Source organism: Staurois parvus, unplaced genomic scaffold (assembly GCF_062004578.1).
Source record: "Staurois parvus isolate SC_StPar_1 unplaced genomic scaffold, SC_StPar_1.0 ptg000153l, whole genome shotgun sequence".
Classification (NCBI taxonomy): domain Eukaryota; kingdom Metazoa; phylum Chordata; class Amphibia; order Anura; family Ranidae; genus Staurois; species Staurois parvus.
In genome coordinates, this window is record NW_028317949.1 from 23,269,991 (window position 1) to 23,286,056 (window position 16,066).

Genomic DNA, 16,066 nt, shown 5'->3' on the forward strand with positions numbered 1-16,066 from the left:
ACAGAAGTCTTCATGCTCATCGCTAGTTGCCTTTCATCGCTCATCATTAGCTACCTTTCATTGCTTTACCTGTGCAGCAAACACCATTTCTTTTGCTTTTGTAAAGTCTGTTGGGTATCTAAGCCAGCCTTTCTCAACCAGATTGCCCAGGCACCCAGGTGTACCTTGAGGTTTCTTCAGGGGTGCCTTGGCAAAATTTCAAAAAAAATGCCCAAAACCTGTATACAAGTCAATGGGTGGAGCAAGTCTGCCTTTTAGGTTTCATTGTGCACCATTACGACCTTCTAGCCGCTGGCGTCCTGACAATCAATGACTTCATCAGTTGATAAGGAGGAAGTCGGTGGCCTGCACAGCATCCTAGTTTGACTCTCCCCTGGCCCTCTCCATCAGTCCTGGGATCACATTAGCTCAGTGATGGAGAAAAACTGAGGGAGAAGAGAAACATTGGAATACTAGTCAGTACCAGTGTGGAAAAGTGTATTTGCTTTGGAAGAATAAATCACCTCTAATGCTGGGTGTAATACATGTGTGGATGTTGCTGCGTTATATAAAACTATTAGAATTGTTTTTCAAATTTTAGAATGGGGTGCCTCAAGACTGTCCATAAGTTTAAAGGGTGCCTTGACTGAAAAAAGGTTGAGAAACACTGGTCTAAGCAATAGAGCCCAGTTCCCCTCCCTATCTGGTAGTAGATTTTAATTGCCCTCAGAGCTTCTGCTGCAGTCCAGCCACTACTGTGATATATTACACTTATGTGCCTACAGCAGTTACAGCTCAGGCTGTAAAAAATCAAGTTTATCTTTTCAACTAAAAGCTTACAATACAGCTGAGGTTTGTAGCTCTGCAAAAAAATATTATAGATAGATATTAGTGTTGGGTTTATAGAAATTGTGTGCAGGAGCACTAACAATTATATCATAAAAGTGGTTGTAAACCTCAGGCATGAAATATGAACAAAGCATTTCCCTCTATAGTATGTACTTGTCCCAATTCAGAGTGCTAAGTGTACTTTCTGTCTGCTGCCTTGTTCCTCTGCTATAAACATGAGACACTTCTGATGAGTTTTCCTGACACTGAGAGAAAAAGGGTGACGGAAGGGATCTCCAGCAGATTGACAGCCTCAGCTTTGTTCTTGTTTGCTGTGTGAAGGGGGTGTGTCCATTTCCTCCAACCAGCTCTCAGAGTTCTTGTGCAGTGTGTAACTGCAGCTCCTCGCCCCCTGATTTTTAGAGCTGAGAGATCCTGTGAAAATTCTGCACTTTGAATGAATGTAAAAAAAAGATGGCTGTAGATAAACAAGAATAGCTTATGTAGGAGGATTTGTTTCATCTCTGTGTATCACCTGAGGCTAGTTGCTTCACTGGGTATATGTAAGGATTTACAACCACTTTAATTAGCTCAGTTCTTTGTATTTACTAAAGAGTGAAGGGTTAAAAGGTAACTCCACTTTTGAGGGTAAAACATAGCAAATAAAAAAAAATAAGATAGTGTATACAATTGCAACACAGGTCACATTGTAATTGAATGTTATTAAAATTACCTCTTCTTTTCAATCAGCAGCTCTGTAATTGTTTGTAAATTGCAATGCAATATGGCAACCAGAAAGTGTTCTGTACACAGAACGTGTACAGAACACTCCCTCAGCAACATCATTTCTTGCTTGTGTGATTAGCTCACTGATTTTTCCAGACGTCTGCACTAAGCTACTGCTGCAAACTTTGGCGTGAAAGCAATTATTCCAGCACTAGAGATCATACTTAACTCTAAACTGATGAGCTGTAAAGGCTTTTAAAAAGTGACATGTTTGGTATCTATTTACTGGACATAATTTCATATTTAATATTTTACGAAGAATAGGTATTATATTGTTTGTGTTCACATTAAAATTAGTTTTATTGTAATTTTTTTTCCAGAAAATATGCGTTTAATAAATAGTTGCACAAATATCATGTGACATAATAAAATTGTAACTTTTTTTTGTACAGGTTCTCTGCTTTCAGAAAATATATAATATTCAGGGAGATAAAAGTAATTTTACAGCCAAAAGTGCTGAAGTGGTTAAAAAAAATACTTTTATTTTTGCCACTACTATGCTTTTTCTTTAACAATCAGACCTTGCTGTAGTGTGAGATTTTACACCCCTTGAAAAGATCAATTGCTGCTGAAAAGACTGGGGAGATACTGAAGAAAAAGCTAGATAGCGAAGGTTTAAAATTAATTTTCTGCACTGCAGGCCCCAGTATTTTCTGCAAACTTATATCTGCAGCTTTAGTCCTTAATAGTATGTTGTCTATACGAACAGCTCTCCTTTCTGCAAACCTGTGGCCGTACATCAGGTTCACAAACTGAGGGGCATGGTAATTGAGCATGTTGACCGTCCTGCGCGAGGGTGTGACCGTGTGTGTCCTACGCAGGGAGGCATCCTAGATTTATACTCTAAATACTGTACAGCCCAGGGACCTTAACTCTATCTTTCACCTGATTCCTTGACGAGAGATGATGTTGCGATTGAACGCATTCAAGATTGAACTTTGTACATAGTTCTCTTTTTTCTTCTCTTCTCCTACTTTTTCTTTTCTCATCTTGTTTTTGTATTTTCTTTTTTTTACCCCTTTCTTATCTATTCATCCAAACTCTCAATTCTTTCCTTTTCTATATCTCTTAACCTTTTATTCTCATTATTTTTCTTTAAAGGATAAGTTCACCTTTTTGACAAAAATAATAAATTCACATTTTTTTGCAGGTAAAAAAATGTGCATTTATTATTTTTGTCTGCAAAAATAAAGATGCAGCGCTGCACCTTTATTTACGTGTTTATATAGTGGAAGCAGAGGGTTTGCCACATTGTGCTAGCTGCTCATATACTCCTTTGCGTTCACTGTCCACATTTTTTACACAATATTATTTTTGTCTGCAAGAGCCTAAAAAGCATTGCACCAGCGATCAGTAGATCGCTGATGCCATGCAGGTCTCTCAGAATATCTGCTTGCCGTATGGGATGTATGAGCAAGCAGATATTCTGACAGGAAACTTCAATGAACTACCACGGCACTGTGGTAGTTCATTGAAAACTACAAGCCGACAGCCGCTAAGGCTGCCGGACTTGTAGGCACTCATTCACAGAACTCTGTGAATGAGTGACGCAGCCGTGTGGACGGAGCTGTTTTCAAATGTAACAGATAGTACGGGGAGACTATAAACGGGTGGAACATGGAACATGTTCCCAAAGGAGAACTTATCCTTTATTCATGTTTTTTTCTCTTTTTTTTCATATATTTTCTATTTTTCACTTTTATTTATTTTTTATTATTTTTTCTTTTAATTTTTATTTGACATTCTTTATTTTTTATTTTCATTCTTATTATTTAACATTTATTTTTTTATTTAATTTTTTTATTTTGTTATTATTTATTATTATTTTGTAGTATTTTTTCTTGTTTTGCATCTTGCTCAATTTTTATTTTCCCTCTTTATTTTCTTTATTATTTTTTCTGTTTGTGATACTTTCTAGTCTTCCCCTTCATTATTTTTTACTATACTATTCTTTTTTTCTACTTTGACTTTCCGTCTTTCTCTATGCTATCGCGTTTCTTTACTTTGTCCTCCTCCATTACACGCACTCATTTCCCACACCAGGGGAACCTGCCACCTCCCTGTGCATGCGTCCTGTTGCGGACGGCCGTTTTGGCATCCAGCGTTGCTATAGCAATGTCGGGCAGACCGCCAGAGCAAGTTGCCCGCACTGTGCAGGAGAGCGGGCACACACAGCATTGGAGGTAGGATTGCATGCCTTTATATTGCCTAGCCACATGTACACAATCCTTAGGGACCATATGGCCTGCTGTTTTTTCACCTATGACAAAACGTTAGTTGCAAATACCCATACAAATTTTACCTCACAGAGTGACCCTCGTTATCTACATTTAGATCTTATCCTATTTTATTGTTTATTGCGAATTGTCTGTTTGACAGCTATTTTAAACTGGGTAAATTGGCGGGCCTATGACGTTACTCTGATGCCAGGGGGATGTTGAGCCTTGATTTTCTTCACTGATTGGTGGATTGTATGTTAAATGTGTCTTGGTTTGCACTGCACTTTGTCAATTGCCTGATGAAGGGGCCCTGCATGGCTCTGAAACTTTGCCACTGTGTATATTATGTGACCACTAAATAAAGCTTTGGACCCTTCTGAGGATTCCTTGGTGTGCTGGTGACATACTTCCTCTTAGGTTGTCTGCAGTTCCCAGTCTGTGGTCACTGCAGCATCTAACACTTTTGAACAGCCATTTGTAGGAATGTGTGAATTGGGAAAACTGCATTTGGATCTGATTGGAGGGAAAGGCACTCCCCCTCTATTCACAGTATGTGGGAACATACACAGCTGTGGTTGTCAATCAAAGGCTGTGTGCTCCTCCTCTATAACAAATTATTAATTGAAGTCAGGAAAAAAACGTCAGAAGTGAGCATAGGTGTGCAAAGCCTATTGAATTAAGGTGTGCACACCAAAGCTGCTATGAATGGTGGGTGTGGCCAAATTGTGTTTACAGTGGGAGGGGCATAAATGACCATGGTTAAATCAAACAAAATCTTTCCTGTACCCATAAAATATGCTTTTGGTCTTCCCTCCCTCGTAGGGTGCATTCACACTGATGCCTTATGGCTTACATGGTAGCAGCACAGTGTACCTACAGTTTCCATTTGGGTTAGTTTCACGTTGCCATAAGCTTCAATTATATCCCACGGTATCCCAAGCATAATAGAAGTCTATGGCAAAGTGCAGCAAACCCACACAAAAACCGTTGGTACGCTGCGTTGCACCCATGGTGTGGGGGAAAAAAAAACTACACCACATTAGTCTGAAAGCAAAGCTGGCAATTTATTACTGAACTCACTGCTAATTACTATTGACCTCTGAACTCTGCCTCATGTACTACTGACCATACTGATCCCTGAACTCTGCCATCCTTACTAGTGACCCCTGAACTCTACCTCCCCTATCAGTGACCCCTGAACTCTGCCTCACCTACTACTGACCACTGAACTATGCCTCACCTAATACTGACCCTTGAACTCTACATCACTTACTACTGACCCCTGAACTCTGCCTCACCTACTACTGACCCCTGAACTGACCCCTGAACTCTGCCTCACCTACTACTGACCGCTGAACTCTGCCTTACCTACTACTGACCCCTGAACTCCACATCATTTACTACTGACCGCTGAACTCTGCCTCACTTACTGCTGACCCCTGAACTCTGCCTCATTTACTACTGACCCCTGAAATCTACATCGATTACTACTAACCATTGAACTTTACATCATTTACAACTGACCCGTGAAATCTACATCCCTTACTACTAACCCCTGAAATCTACACCACTTACTACTGACCTCTGCCTCACCTACTACTGACTCCTGAACTCTACATCATTTACTACTGACCCCTGACCTCTGCCTCACTTACTACTGACCCCTGAACTCTGCCTCACTTACTACTGATCCCTGAACTTTGCCTCACTACTGACCCCTGAACTCTGCCTCACTTACTACTGACCCCTGAACTCTGCCTCACTTACTACTGATCCCTGAACTTTGCCTCACTACTGACCCCTGAACTCTGCCTCACTTACTACTGACCCTTGAACTCTGCCTCACTTACTACTGATCCCTGAACTTTGCCTCACAACTGACCCCTGAACTCTGCCTCACTTAATGAAAAAGATGTTGGGGGGATCCAAGAGACCCCCTCAAAAAAGAGGTTTTGAAAAGAGAACCAACAGTGGTATGAATGTGGTACACAGTATAGAAGGATATGCTTTGTTCATATTTCATGTCTGAGGTTTACAACCACTTTAATGTAACAGACATTTTGCTACTACTGTGTAACCAAGCAAAAAAAAAAAAACACAAAAAGCCTGACAAAAGTATTGTTTATATTGTTTACACCAAACAGATTACATTCCTTCTTCAAAATTCAATTCCATCAATACACTATTTCACTGTCACATAGGCACATGAATGCAGGTAGTTAACAGAAAAAAACAATATAATTGAAGCAGGGGCGGACTGACAACTCATGGGGCCCCCCGGCAATAGGAAATCATGGGGCCCCTGTATCCTCACCCACACTCAAACCACATCCAAAAAAGCCTATGAAAGGTACCAGGGGCATCTCATGGGGCCCCCTAATGACCCCGGGCACTGCCCGAGTGGCTAAAAGGGAGAATAGGGGTGGAGGAGTCATACAGCTTACATACTACAAGAAACAGTGGTAAAAGAAAACCTGCTTGCAAGTTCGTTTAAAAAACTACAAACAAATGAAAAATGATCATGTTTTCCATATATATATACACTGTATATATATACGCACGCCCACACACACACATATACGCACAGAAACAATTTAGCCATACGTTTATGACCATCCACCAATATTTAGTAGGACCCCTTTTCAGGCCAAAACAGCCCTAACTCTTGAAGGCAAGGATGCCACTAGATCTTTAAGTTCTGTAAGTTGTGAGGTGGGATCAGACTTGTTTTTGCAGCATATATAAGACAGATGCTTGATTGGATTACGATCTGGAGAATTTGCATCCTGGCGCATTATCCTGCTGAAAGAGGCCACTGGCAGAGAATACTGTTTCCATGAAGGGGTGTACGTGGCTAGAAACAATGTTTAATTAGGCACTATGCATCAAAGTAACATCTAAATGAATGGCAGGACCCAAGGTTTCCCAGCAGAAAATTGCCCAAAGCATCACATTGCCTTCGCTGGCTTGCCTTCTACTCATACTCCATCCTGGTGCCGTCTCTTCTCCGCAGAAAACATGAGTCATCAGACCCCACCACTTTCTTACATTGATGCGTGGTCCAGTTCTGATGCTCACATGCCCATTGCAAGCACTTTTGGCTATGGACACGGGTCAGAATGGGCACCCTGACCAGTCTGTGGCTACACAGCCCCACACACAACAAACTGCGCTGCCTATTTTTCTCTTCTCAACACATCAACTTCAGGGACAACATGTTTACTTGCTGCCTAATATATCCCAAAGAATTTCAGACGCCACTTAACCTGTCAGAGGTGATAAAGTAATTTCTGATCAGTGCATATCTATAGATATACATTATATAATATATAAGAGATAGGTTTGTTTACATTTTTCTGTTAGCTGTGTCTCACAATTTTCTGTGCAAGCAGACTTGGGAAAGCGATGCTGACTCAGGGACTGCTGAGAGTCACAAGACTCTCTCTGTAGTTATAACAACATTTAGGTATCTTGTGTTTTTTTGTGTGGGCTCTTCATGGGTAGACACTGGTCAGGTGGTTAAAGGCTAACGCCACCTTTAGTAACTTGTTACACTTGTATTTAGGGTGTACCCGGTAACATATTACTAAGCAACATGGGGCCTCTTTCACATGGGGCTGATCCCGTTCCAATCAGCAGGGGATCAGCTCATAGATCCCTTGCTGATCAAAACAGATTGCTTCAGAGCAGACATGGACACAGCCTATGTCTATGGACTGCCGGGAGTAAACTGCCGGGAGTAAACGGACTCCACTGTCTGTTTATACCGGACTATCCACTCCAACAAAACAGAAGAGAATATTCCTTTTTCTGTTTTTCTTTTTAGCGAACCCGATCAGACCTGGAGGTAGACGGGTGCAAACAGACAAAAATCCATTTACACCCATCTGTCCTTAAGGACGAATAGACCTTCCGATCAGGTCTGCCTGAAAAACTGACAGGTAGACCTGATCGGAATGGCCGGGTGAAAGGGGCCTTATGGAGTAATTTTGTGTAGTACTAAGCATAATGCAGTATTATAAAATATTGTGATGTTTGTTATTACCATTGCAACTGTTTTTCTTGTTTGAACTTAATACTAGACTACCTCTTTCAGCATTTGCTTGTTGTGAAGGTAGAAGGGGTAGGAGGATTTAGAACTTATTTTGAAGCCCTAAGAAGGAAAAATACCAGTGTGCTTCTGAGAACTGACTCAGTAGAAATGTTATGTTAACAGTTAATTCCCTGCACTAATGCCCTCTCTTTCCTGATAACATCTGTCCACAGCACTGGTTTCTACTACTGTACTGACTATAATGACTCTACTGCTCCCAATTCTTGATTTAGACATACTTTATCTTAAGATCAATTACGTTAGGGAGGTTGCCAGGGAATCCCATCAAAAGATGTTATGTCCCTGTAGAGTTCCTTTTAAAATAAACGGCACCCTTTTATGGTATGCACATTACTATTCACTGCAGTAATCAGCGGCAAAAAAATGTGCATTTTACCACACCTTACCACAACACATAAGTGTAAATAGGCCCTAATTTAAATATTTTTTAAACTGATGGCTGTTGTACCTCTTTGAAGAAATCTGCGCTGAGATCTGAACGGTTTCAAAAGCACACATCACCATAATGAAGGGGATGAGAATCTGTAAAACACAAAGCAGAATATTACAGCAGAAATGTCTTTTAAGAGCTTTATAGAGGTGTTAGGTAAATGGGCTCTAACTGGTAAATGAATGATGGGGAAAAGTCTCGTTGTTCTGCATGAATAATTTACCATATTAGATGTATTTCAAATTAATGCTGTCCTTCTTTAACATAGGTTACAAAAAACCAAATGAGTACAAGAATATAAGCTCTTTTATGGATTCTGGCTAATACAGGAGAAGGAACAATTTGTGTTTTGAAAAATGCATTAAATTCATAAAAAACGAGACACATGGCAGGGAAACCTCTTATTCCAATCACTCAATAAAGACCTATTAAAAACCTAAACTAAATTTCTAGTCTCAAAGGACTCATATGAAAGAAAGCAGAAAGAAAACTTGAATGACAGGAATAATAAAAAAGTAGGTAATTTGAAACTGAAGCAGACCAGTGAATGTGTTAATGGGACATTACAGAAGGAATTATAGGAGAAAGATAATAGAATTATTCATTTATACTCATATATTAATAATGCAAAATGTAACTGTAAAAAAGTAATTAAAGTGAAGCTCTAGTAAAAAGTTTTTTTTTTTTTTTTAGCTTTGAATATAGTGAGGAAGTATAAGCTCTTCTGTCAAGTTTTTATTGCAAAATAATAAATATATCACAAACCCCAGCACAAAAGAAAGCTTTTCAACAGATGATATAGGTAAAAGTTTGCTGCTGCCCACCGGTGTAATACACCAATTAGTAGATAAAATATATAAAGAGCGCAAATCAAAAAACCTCCTCACCAGATATATAACATCAACAAAAACAATATAACAATCAATATAAATATTGTTAAAAAATATAAAATAAATAATTTATAATTTATAAAGTGTCCAAAAAGATATTAAATGTGTCCAAAAAGAAAATAAAAAAATATAAAAATAAAAGTCCTTCTTCCCCAAAAAACTTTTTTATATATATAATTATCTTCTCCCAAAAAAATGTGCTTCCACCATCCACCAGTGTAAAATCAAAATCAACCGCACTCACCAGATATTGGTGAGTTTTGCGCCTTTTAGAATTTTAGGGATCCTAAACCCCCTCTATATCCTCCAGGGCCTTACAAGGCGGATAAGGAGCCCTGGAGGATATAGAGGGGGTTTAGGGGATTTTGATTTTACACTGGTGGATGATGGAAGCACATTTTTTTGGGAGAAGATAATTATAAATAAAAAAAAGTTTTTTTGTGAAGGACTTTTATTTTTATTTTTATATTCTTTTATTTTCTTTTTGGACACATTTAATATCTTTTTGGACACTTTATAAATTATAAATTATTTATTTTATATTCTTTAACAATATTTATATTGATTGTTATATTGTTTTTGTTGATTGATGTTATATATCTGGTGAGGAGGTTTTTTGATTTGCTAAGTTTTTATTGCAGCCTGTGTCAGTAAACAATCTTTGGTCACAGGCACCACATTCCTTGTTACTTCAAGAAACACTATTAATATGATTGAGCCTTTTAGGACCCATTCACATCAGTAACTCAAAAAGTCAGTTTGCCAGTTTTACACTCCTGATAGGTAGATAGCAGGGAGAGCTGGAATAAGGTTGTCCACCCTGGAGAGAAGTAGGCTTGGTTATTTCAGGGCTGCCCAATGTCTGGTACCCCTTTGATGGTTTATGTAGGCCACAGCCATTGTCAGACTGCACCCTGACTGGGTGACTGTGTAGGCCAGGGGTCCAGTGTAGGAGAGTTAATCTTATGACTCTCAGTTCCAGAATGTTGATGGGGAGCCAGAGAATTGAAGATCCTGCCCCAGCCCAGACTTGTGTTCATCATTACAACCTTCCAGGGAGAGGAAAGGGATGATCCCTGTATACTAGGGCTGAGTTGGAAATCCACCATGCCAAGGAGATTTTCGCCTGGCTGGACAGCATTAATGGATGATACAGAGGAAGGATCTGCTTGTCCCACAGTGAGAAAATGTTGAGCTGCAAAGGTCTTCAGTAGAACTGAGCAAAGAAAACCACCTCAAATGAGGTTACCATGAAACCCAGAACCCTCATGCAGAAGTGAGTCGAGGGATGCCTGGTTGACCTGAGAGTACAATAGCTGTGCATCAGATAAGCAATCTTTTGCTATGAGCTATGTCCAAGATCATTCTTAAATACTCCAGATGAAGCGAAGGCTGGAGGGTACACTTCCTGATCAGCCACCTGAAAGTTTGAAGGAAATGTATTGTGTTTTGAATGCTGGAAGGCACTGTACCTTGTGACATACAGTAGATGTCCTGAGATCTTAGCAGGGCCAGCATTTCTGTGAAAACTCTTCGTGCAGAGGCAAGCCTGAATGGCAGAGCAAAAAATTAAAAATATTGGACCCACATAACAATGTGTAAAAATCATTGGTGTATGAGAAAGTTTGAAATGTCCTTGATAAATGTATCAAGTGATTCACCAAACAAGCTTTCACCATCAAAAGGCATAAGTAAAAGATGCCTTTGCAAGTAGGCTCAGCAGACCAAGCATTTAACCACTTTGTTCATACGCACATACAGAAGAGTCATCCTAGAGACCTGGCAAAGTACATTCTCTAGGGCATCAACACAAAATATCTGCACTGAAGGCAGGAGCTGCAATTGTTCCAGCAGAGCAGGGTCATCAAAGACAGAATCACATTCTCTATTTATTTGCGCAGTCCAATTGGCAACAGTTTGACAAATGGGCATAGCAGCAATAGCTGGTTGTAAAGCAGGACTAGTGAGAGCAAAGGTTGCCTTCAACAGGGTCTCAGGGAGGGAGCATCATGAAAAAGAATGGTGAGATGGTTGTTGACAAGAAGAAATGGCAGGGACATACCATTTTTTTAATAAATTACTTTTCCATATAACTCAGCTAAGAGATTTTGAAGAATTAATACCTTTGCAAAATGTGGCCAATCCTCATGCAAAGCAAAGATAATTTACATGTTCACAGGAAAACTCTTTCTAGACTTTGCCAGCTTTTTAGTGCCCATAGGAACTTGTTTAGGTTGAGGAGATTCCGATGTTGCTAGGCAGGTTAGTACACAATGCATCAATAAACAAGCTTACAGTAGAAGGTGTATGGCATGACTCCTAAGCTTGAGCCTGTTAAATTGCATAAGATTTTCCTCTACAGGATCCCCTTCCTCATCTACCTCAAATCCTTAAATACCTTCCTCAAGGAGGTTAGGCGTTTGATACTCCTTAATAGACTGAGGTGGTAGAGAGGCAGAAGAGTGCTTCTGGCCCTGGTGATCGAAGGTTCTAAAAGGGAAGAAAGTTTTCAAAAGAAATCAGACATAGTTGCAGGGAAATCTGCCTTAGTCAACTGTTGTGTGCCTTGGAAGGAGCTAGATTCCTGTGGCATCGGCAGGTGGGAATGGGTATTTTAAGATTGCATGTTCTCCCATTGAGATTTAGTGGTATTTCTGTATGTCAGGCGCAGCGTGAGTTCCAGGGGGCTGACAGGACCATTTTGGATCCCCTGGATAGGCTTAAAAGCACAGTTTTTTTTATGTACTATGTTTAAAGACACACAATATTAAGTATATACTTTGTTAATGATTGTGGGTTACAAAAGGAGGGAGAGAGTGATAACACTAGTCTCCTAGCTCCCATCTAGCCATGTACCTATTGAGTCCACCCATATGTGTACTGTGAGTATAGTTTGCCACTATTCATCTGATGTGATATACTATCCTGCCTGATGTCTTGTGGAGAGGTGTGGGCAGGAGCTGGTTGCATAGATATTTGGCTTTGTATTTTATTATACTCTTTTATGGAGTTTTTGTTATTGCTTGTGCATCCAATGTGGTGGTCTTTTGTGGGCCTTTGTGTTTAAAGAAGAGTGGTGTGTGCCCTGTGAGCTAATGTCTGGAGTACCTAAATATGGTTAACAACATATCCAAACCAGCCCCCTCACCAACAGGAGGCAGGGCTAGGACACTTGACTCCGATACCTAGCTGATATATAAGAGCATACAGGGTTCAGCAGACATTCTATAAATAAGAGGAACTCAAGAAACTCGTTAGCATCTACAGGACTTTGTGACATCTTCCCTGTTCATCTGGAGGAGTGTGCACGAGTTCTGGCTGTTCTTTAGGAGATTTGTAACGAGCCTGTTGTTCATTCCTGTTTGTGAATATATTACTGTTTTTTTATTTTTTAAATAAATGGTATCTCAGATAATGCACAAGGTAGGTGTGCTCTCGTTTGTTCTTTTATGTATTGCCGGGTACTCTGCCTGTGGGGTATTGACAAAATGGAGGCAGAATGAGAGTATTAGCGTGTCTGGGAAACAAGCCATGATAACCCAGGCACTGACCAATGTGTCTCTGGAAATGGTGGACGTGCATCAGCCCAAAGACTGTAACGACATTACCACCCAAGCAGCAATGCTTTGTGGGAAAAACCTGCCAAATTTAACCGCTTCCCGACCGCCCTGTAGCAGAACTACTGCTACAGGGCAGCAGGGCTGTGATTTTGCATTTCTGGGTAGGGGGATATGTTTTATAGCAAAAAGCCAGATGCTTTCAAATACCACCGAAATAAAGCTCCATTTGTGGGAAAAAAAGGACATACATTTCATTTGGGCGCAGCATTACAAGACTGCACAATAGTCAGTTAAAGTATTGCAGTGCTGTATTGCAAAAAATGGCCTGGTCAGGAAGGGGGGTAAATCCTCTGGAGGGCAAGTGGTCAAAAAAAGTAAAAATTATATTACAAATACCTATCATCAACATAGTATAGATATTTACAGAGGGGGATAACACAATAAAGTGAATAATACCCCACATGTAAAACAGGACCAAGTCACAAACAGCGAAAAAACCTGTCTAACCTTATAAACCCTGTAGGTTCTTGGAGAAGACTAAACATCACCAGTCACTGTGGGCATACCCTAAAAGGGTTCCCTAAGGTCTGGGTGCCAAAAGAATAGACCACGACCCAGCTTTAAATATATTTGTTGCACCACGTGTCACATAAAGGTTTACAGATACAGAACCTGAAAGTGAGCCCTGACACAATACATAGTTGGATGTTGATATTTTGACATTTCAAGACATTTCAGTCTAATTAATGTAGAAAAAAGAATGGCTTAGAAAACTTCTCCATTAGAGAAAAAGTCTATCACCTAAGGTCATTAGCAAAAAACTGAAGTCCCATGGAATGGGTGGGCTTATATAAGTGTGCACTATAGGCATTCCCAGCAAAGTTTTGTCAGTGTCCAATCATCCGAACACTTTCTGATTAAGAAAAAAAAAAAAAAAAAAAATATATATATATATATATATATATATATATATATATATGTATATATATACATACATATACATATACATACACACACATTTACTCTACACAAAAATTCTGCTAATTCTTGTAAGCCAGGAACCCCCAGACAGCACAGTCAGAACCCAAACATCACTTTTCTCTACTACAGTTCTACAGTTAAGCAATACAGCTTGTATACATACTCACATACTCACCCACAATGAAGGCACATTAAAGCATTGAGGAGATAATCAGTCTTTTCAGACCTCCTGTCAGTAAGCTCCTAAAATTAGACTTCCATCACCAAGGAATGCATTTTAGCCTGACTGGTTCACCCTGTAGACACTCACTCTCATAGTTTGAGCTTTGACTGGAGATTATAGCAAATTCATAGTTCTTTTAAGATATTTTTGCCATCGATTTATGTTTGCCACTTTTTAGCATGTTTATTTTATTCAAAAATTCTTTAATACTTTATACAGTATTTACCCTTGCAGGCAGTAGCAATAATGGTAGCTCCCTAATACAGGGATTAATAGTCTATCAGAAAGCCTAAAGGTAGTGCTGGGCTTTCTTATGTAAGGAAAAGTCAATTTTTGCATACATATTTGCATATTGCAGAGGTAACAGGGAATTGACATTCTTGCCCTCCTGGGCAGGCATAAGTACCTAAATGTTTCTTCATATCAGCATCCTCTAATTCTCAGCATAGCAACGTTATAGAAGAAGTACAGCCAAACCTTGTTTGGTCGTACTTCTCCTGTGGATCACGTGAGTGCAGTTCGTTCTGTCAGCTGATGTCACTAAGTCGGTCCAGGGTGGGGAAAGATCATGACCATATGGTCGAGATCCACTCAGGAGCCTGGACCAGCACTTGGCTCAGTGAGCCGCTGAGAGCCTGAGACAGCTGCTCCTGCCCTTCCACAGCCCAGTGCTACAGTAAGCACTTTGGGGGTGGGCAGAGCAGAGAGTGGTGACTGTCAGTCACCACTCTCTGCTCAGAGCGGCAAGGAGAATTGAGCGATCAGCAGATGTCAATCTGTGAGAGGATGCCTTCCTGAGAATAAGAGAGATAAAAGTGATGATCTCATCTGTGTGCTGTTGCCCATTTGGTGACTTGCATTAGTCATAGTCCAGGATGTATAGCTAAACAGCAATGTTGCCTGCAGAGAGGTCTTAAGGATTAAATAACCTAGTTGTGCAGTCTAGCAGGGGTGCCCAGATCACAAGACAGACTGAACAGAATTACAAATCTTTTGCAGGGAAAAATAGCTTTTATATATATATTTCTACAGTGCAATAAGTTGTTTATCTTTTGGCTTTGCATGCTAAATGTGACTGGAGTACAACTTTAATATTCATTTCTTAAGTTAATATTAAGATATACTAACTGTATAGAGACTTACCTTCCACATCATTAAAGCTCCCATCACAAATGGGTTAAACACCGTAAGGAAACAATACACAGATGCTGGGTCAAAGCTAAAGAGGAAAAATGGGAAACACAATGAGAGGCAGAAATATTGCATGCCTACATGTTTGACTTCAAAGGATAAGTGTAATTTCAGACAAAAATACATTTACCTACCCTGTTAGATCCTTCCAACTCTCTTTCCCCCTTATTTTGCAGCTGCTTACCTACCCAAATCCGACTGCTGTGTTGTTTTCTTCTTTAGATGGAAGCTTCCTTATTATTGGCCAAGCCTGTGCTAAGAAGCCCTCATAAACTTCTATTGGGCATTTCCAGTCTTGGGAGACATTCCCTCAGAGGTCTATGAGGGCTTACTGTGCAAACAAGGTCAACTGTGATGAAGTTTTTTTTTTGTATAAATCTGGTGGAAGCAGCAGGCCATATATTATTATTATTATTATTATTATTATTATAATACAGGATTTATATAGCGCCAACAGTTTGCTCAGCGCTGTACATTATAATGGGAGATAGTACACGAGACAGTACAGTAACAATACGATTCAATACACGAGGGGTTCGAGGGCCCTGCTCCTTGGAGCTTACAATCTAGGAGATGTCACAATTCAGAGAAAATGCAGCTATGGAGTGGTGGGGGGTTCGGTAGTTAAGAACAGGCTGCAGGTGCCATGGTAAGCAATGGGGTGGGATTGGGATATCAATTGTAACATAGCTATTATTAAACTGCCAATGATTTTTCAGCAGCTGATTTTTCTTATTTTGGTTTTATCTTTCCATCCTACCTGTTAATGGATGCTATATTCCCAGTACCGAAAAAGGCTGTGACTATGAAGAACACCTAAAGAAATGTGAAGGAAAATGTTTATCAAACAGAGAAAGCAGACGTG

The 16,066-nt window shown here is 39.9% G+C and overlaps 1 protein-coding gene across 2 annotated transcripts in view; it reads right to left on the reverse strand.

The window, feature by feature from the left end:
* The window catches only part of PIGN (phosphatidylinositol glycan anchor biosynthesis class N), a 450,907-nt gene that overhangs the window by 63,540 nt on the left and 371,301 nt on the right, over positions 1–16,066 (reverse strand). For both annotated transcript variants that reach the window (XM_089674856.1, XM_089674855.1), the window contains 3 exons: positions 15,962–16,017; positions 15,154–15,229; positions 8,375–8,448 (listed from right to left, as the gene is read on the reverse strand). In XM_089674856.1, the coding sequence (XP_089530982.1) occupies positions 8,375–8,448; positions 15,154–15,229; positions 15,962–16,017 (206 nt within the window). The remainder of the gene's footprint in view (positions 1–8,374; positions 8,449–15,153; positions 15,230–15,961; positions 16,018–16,066) is intronic.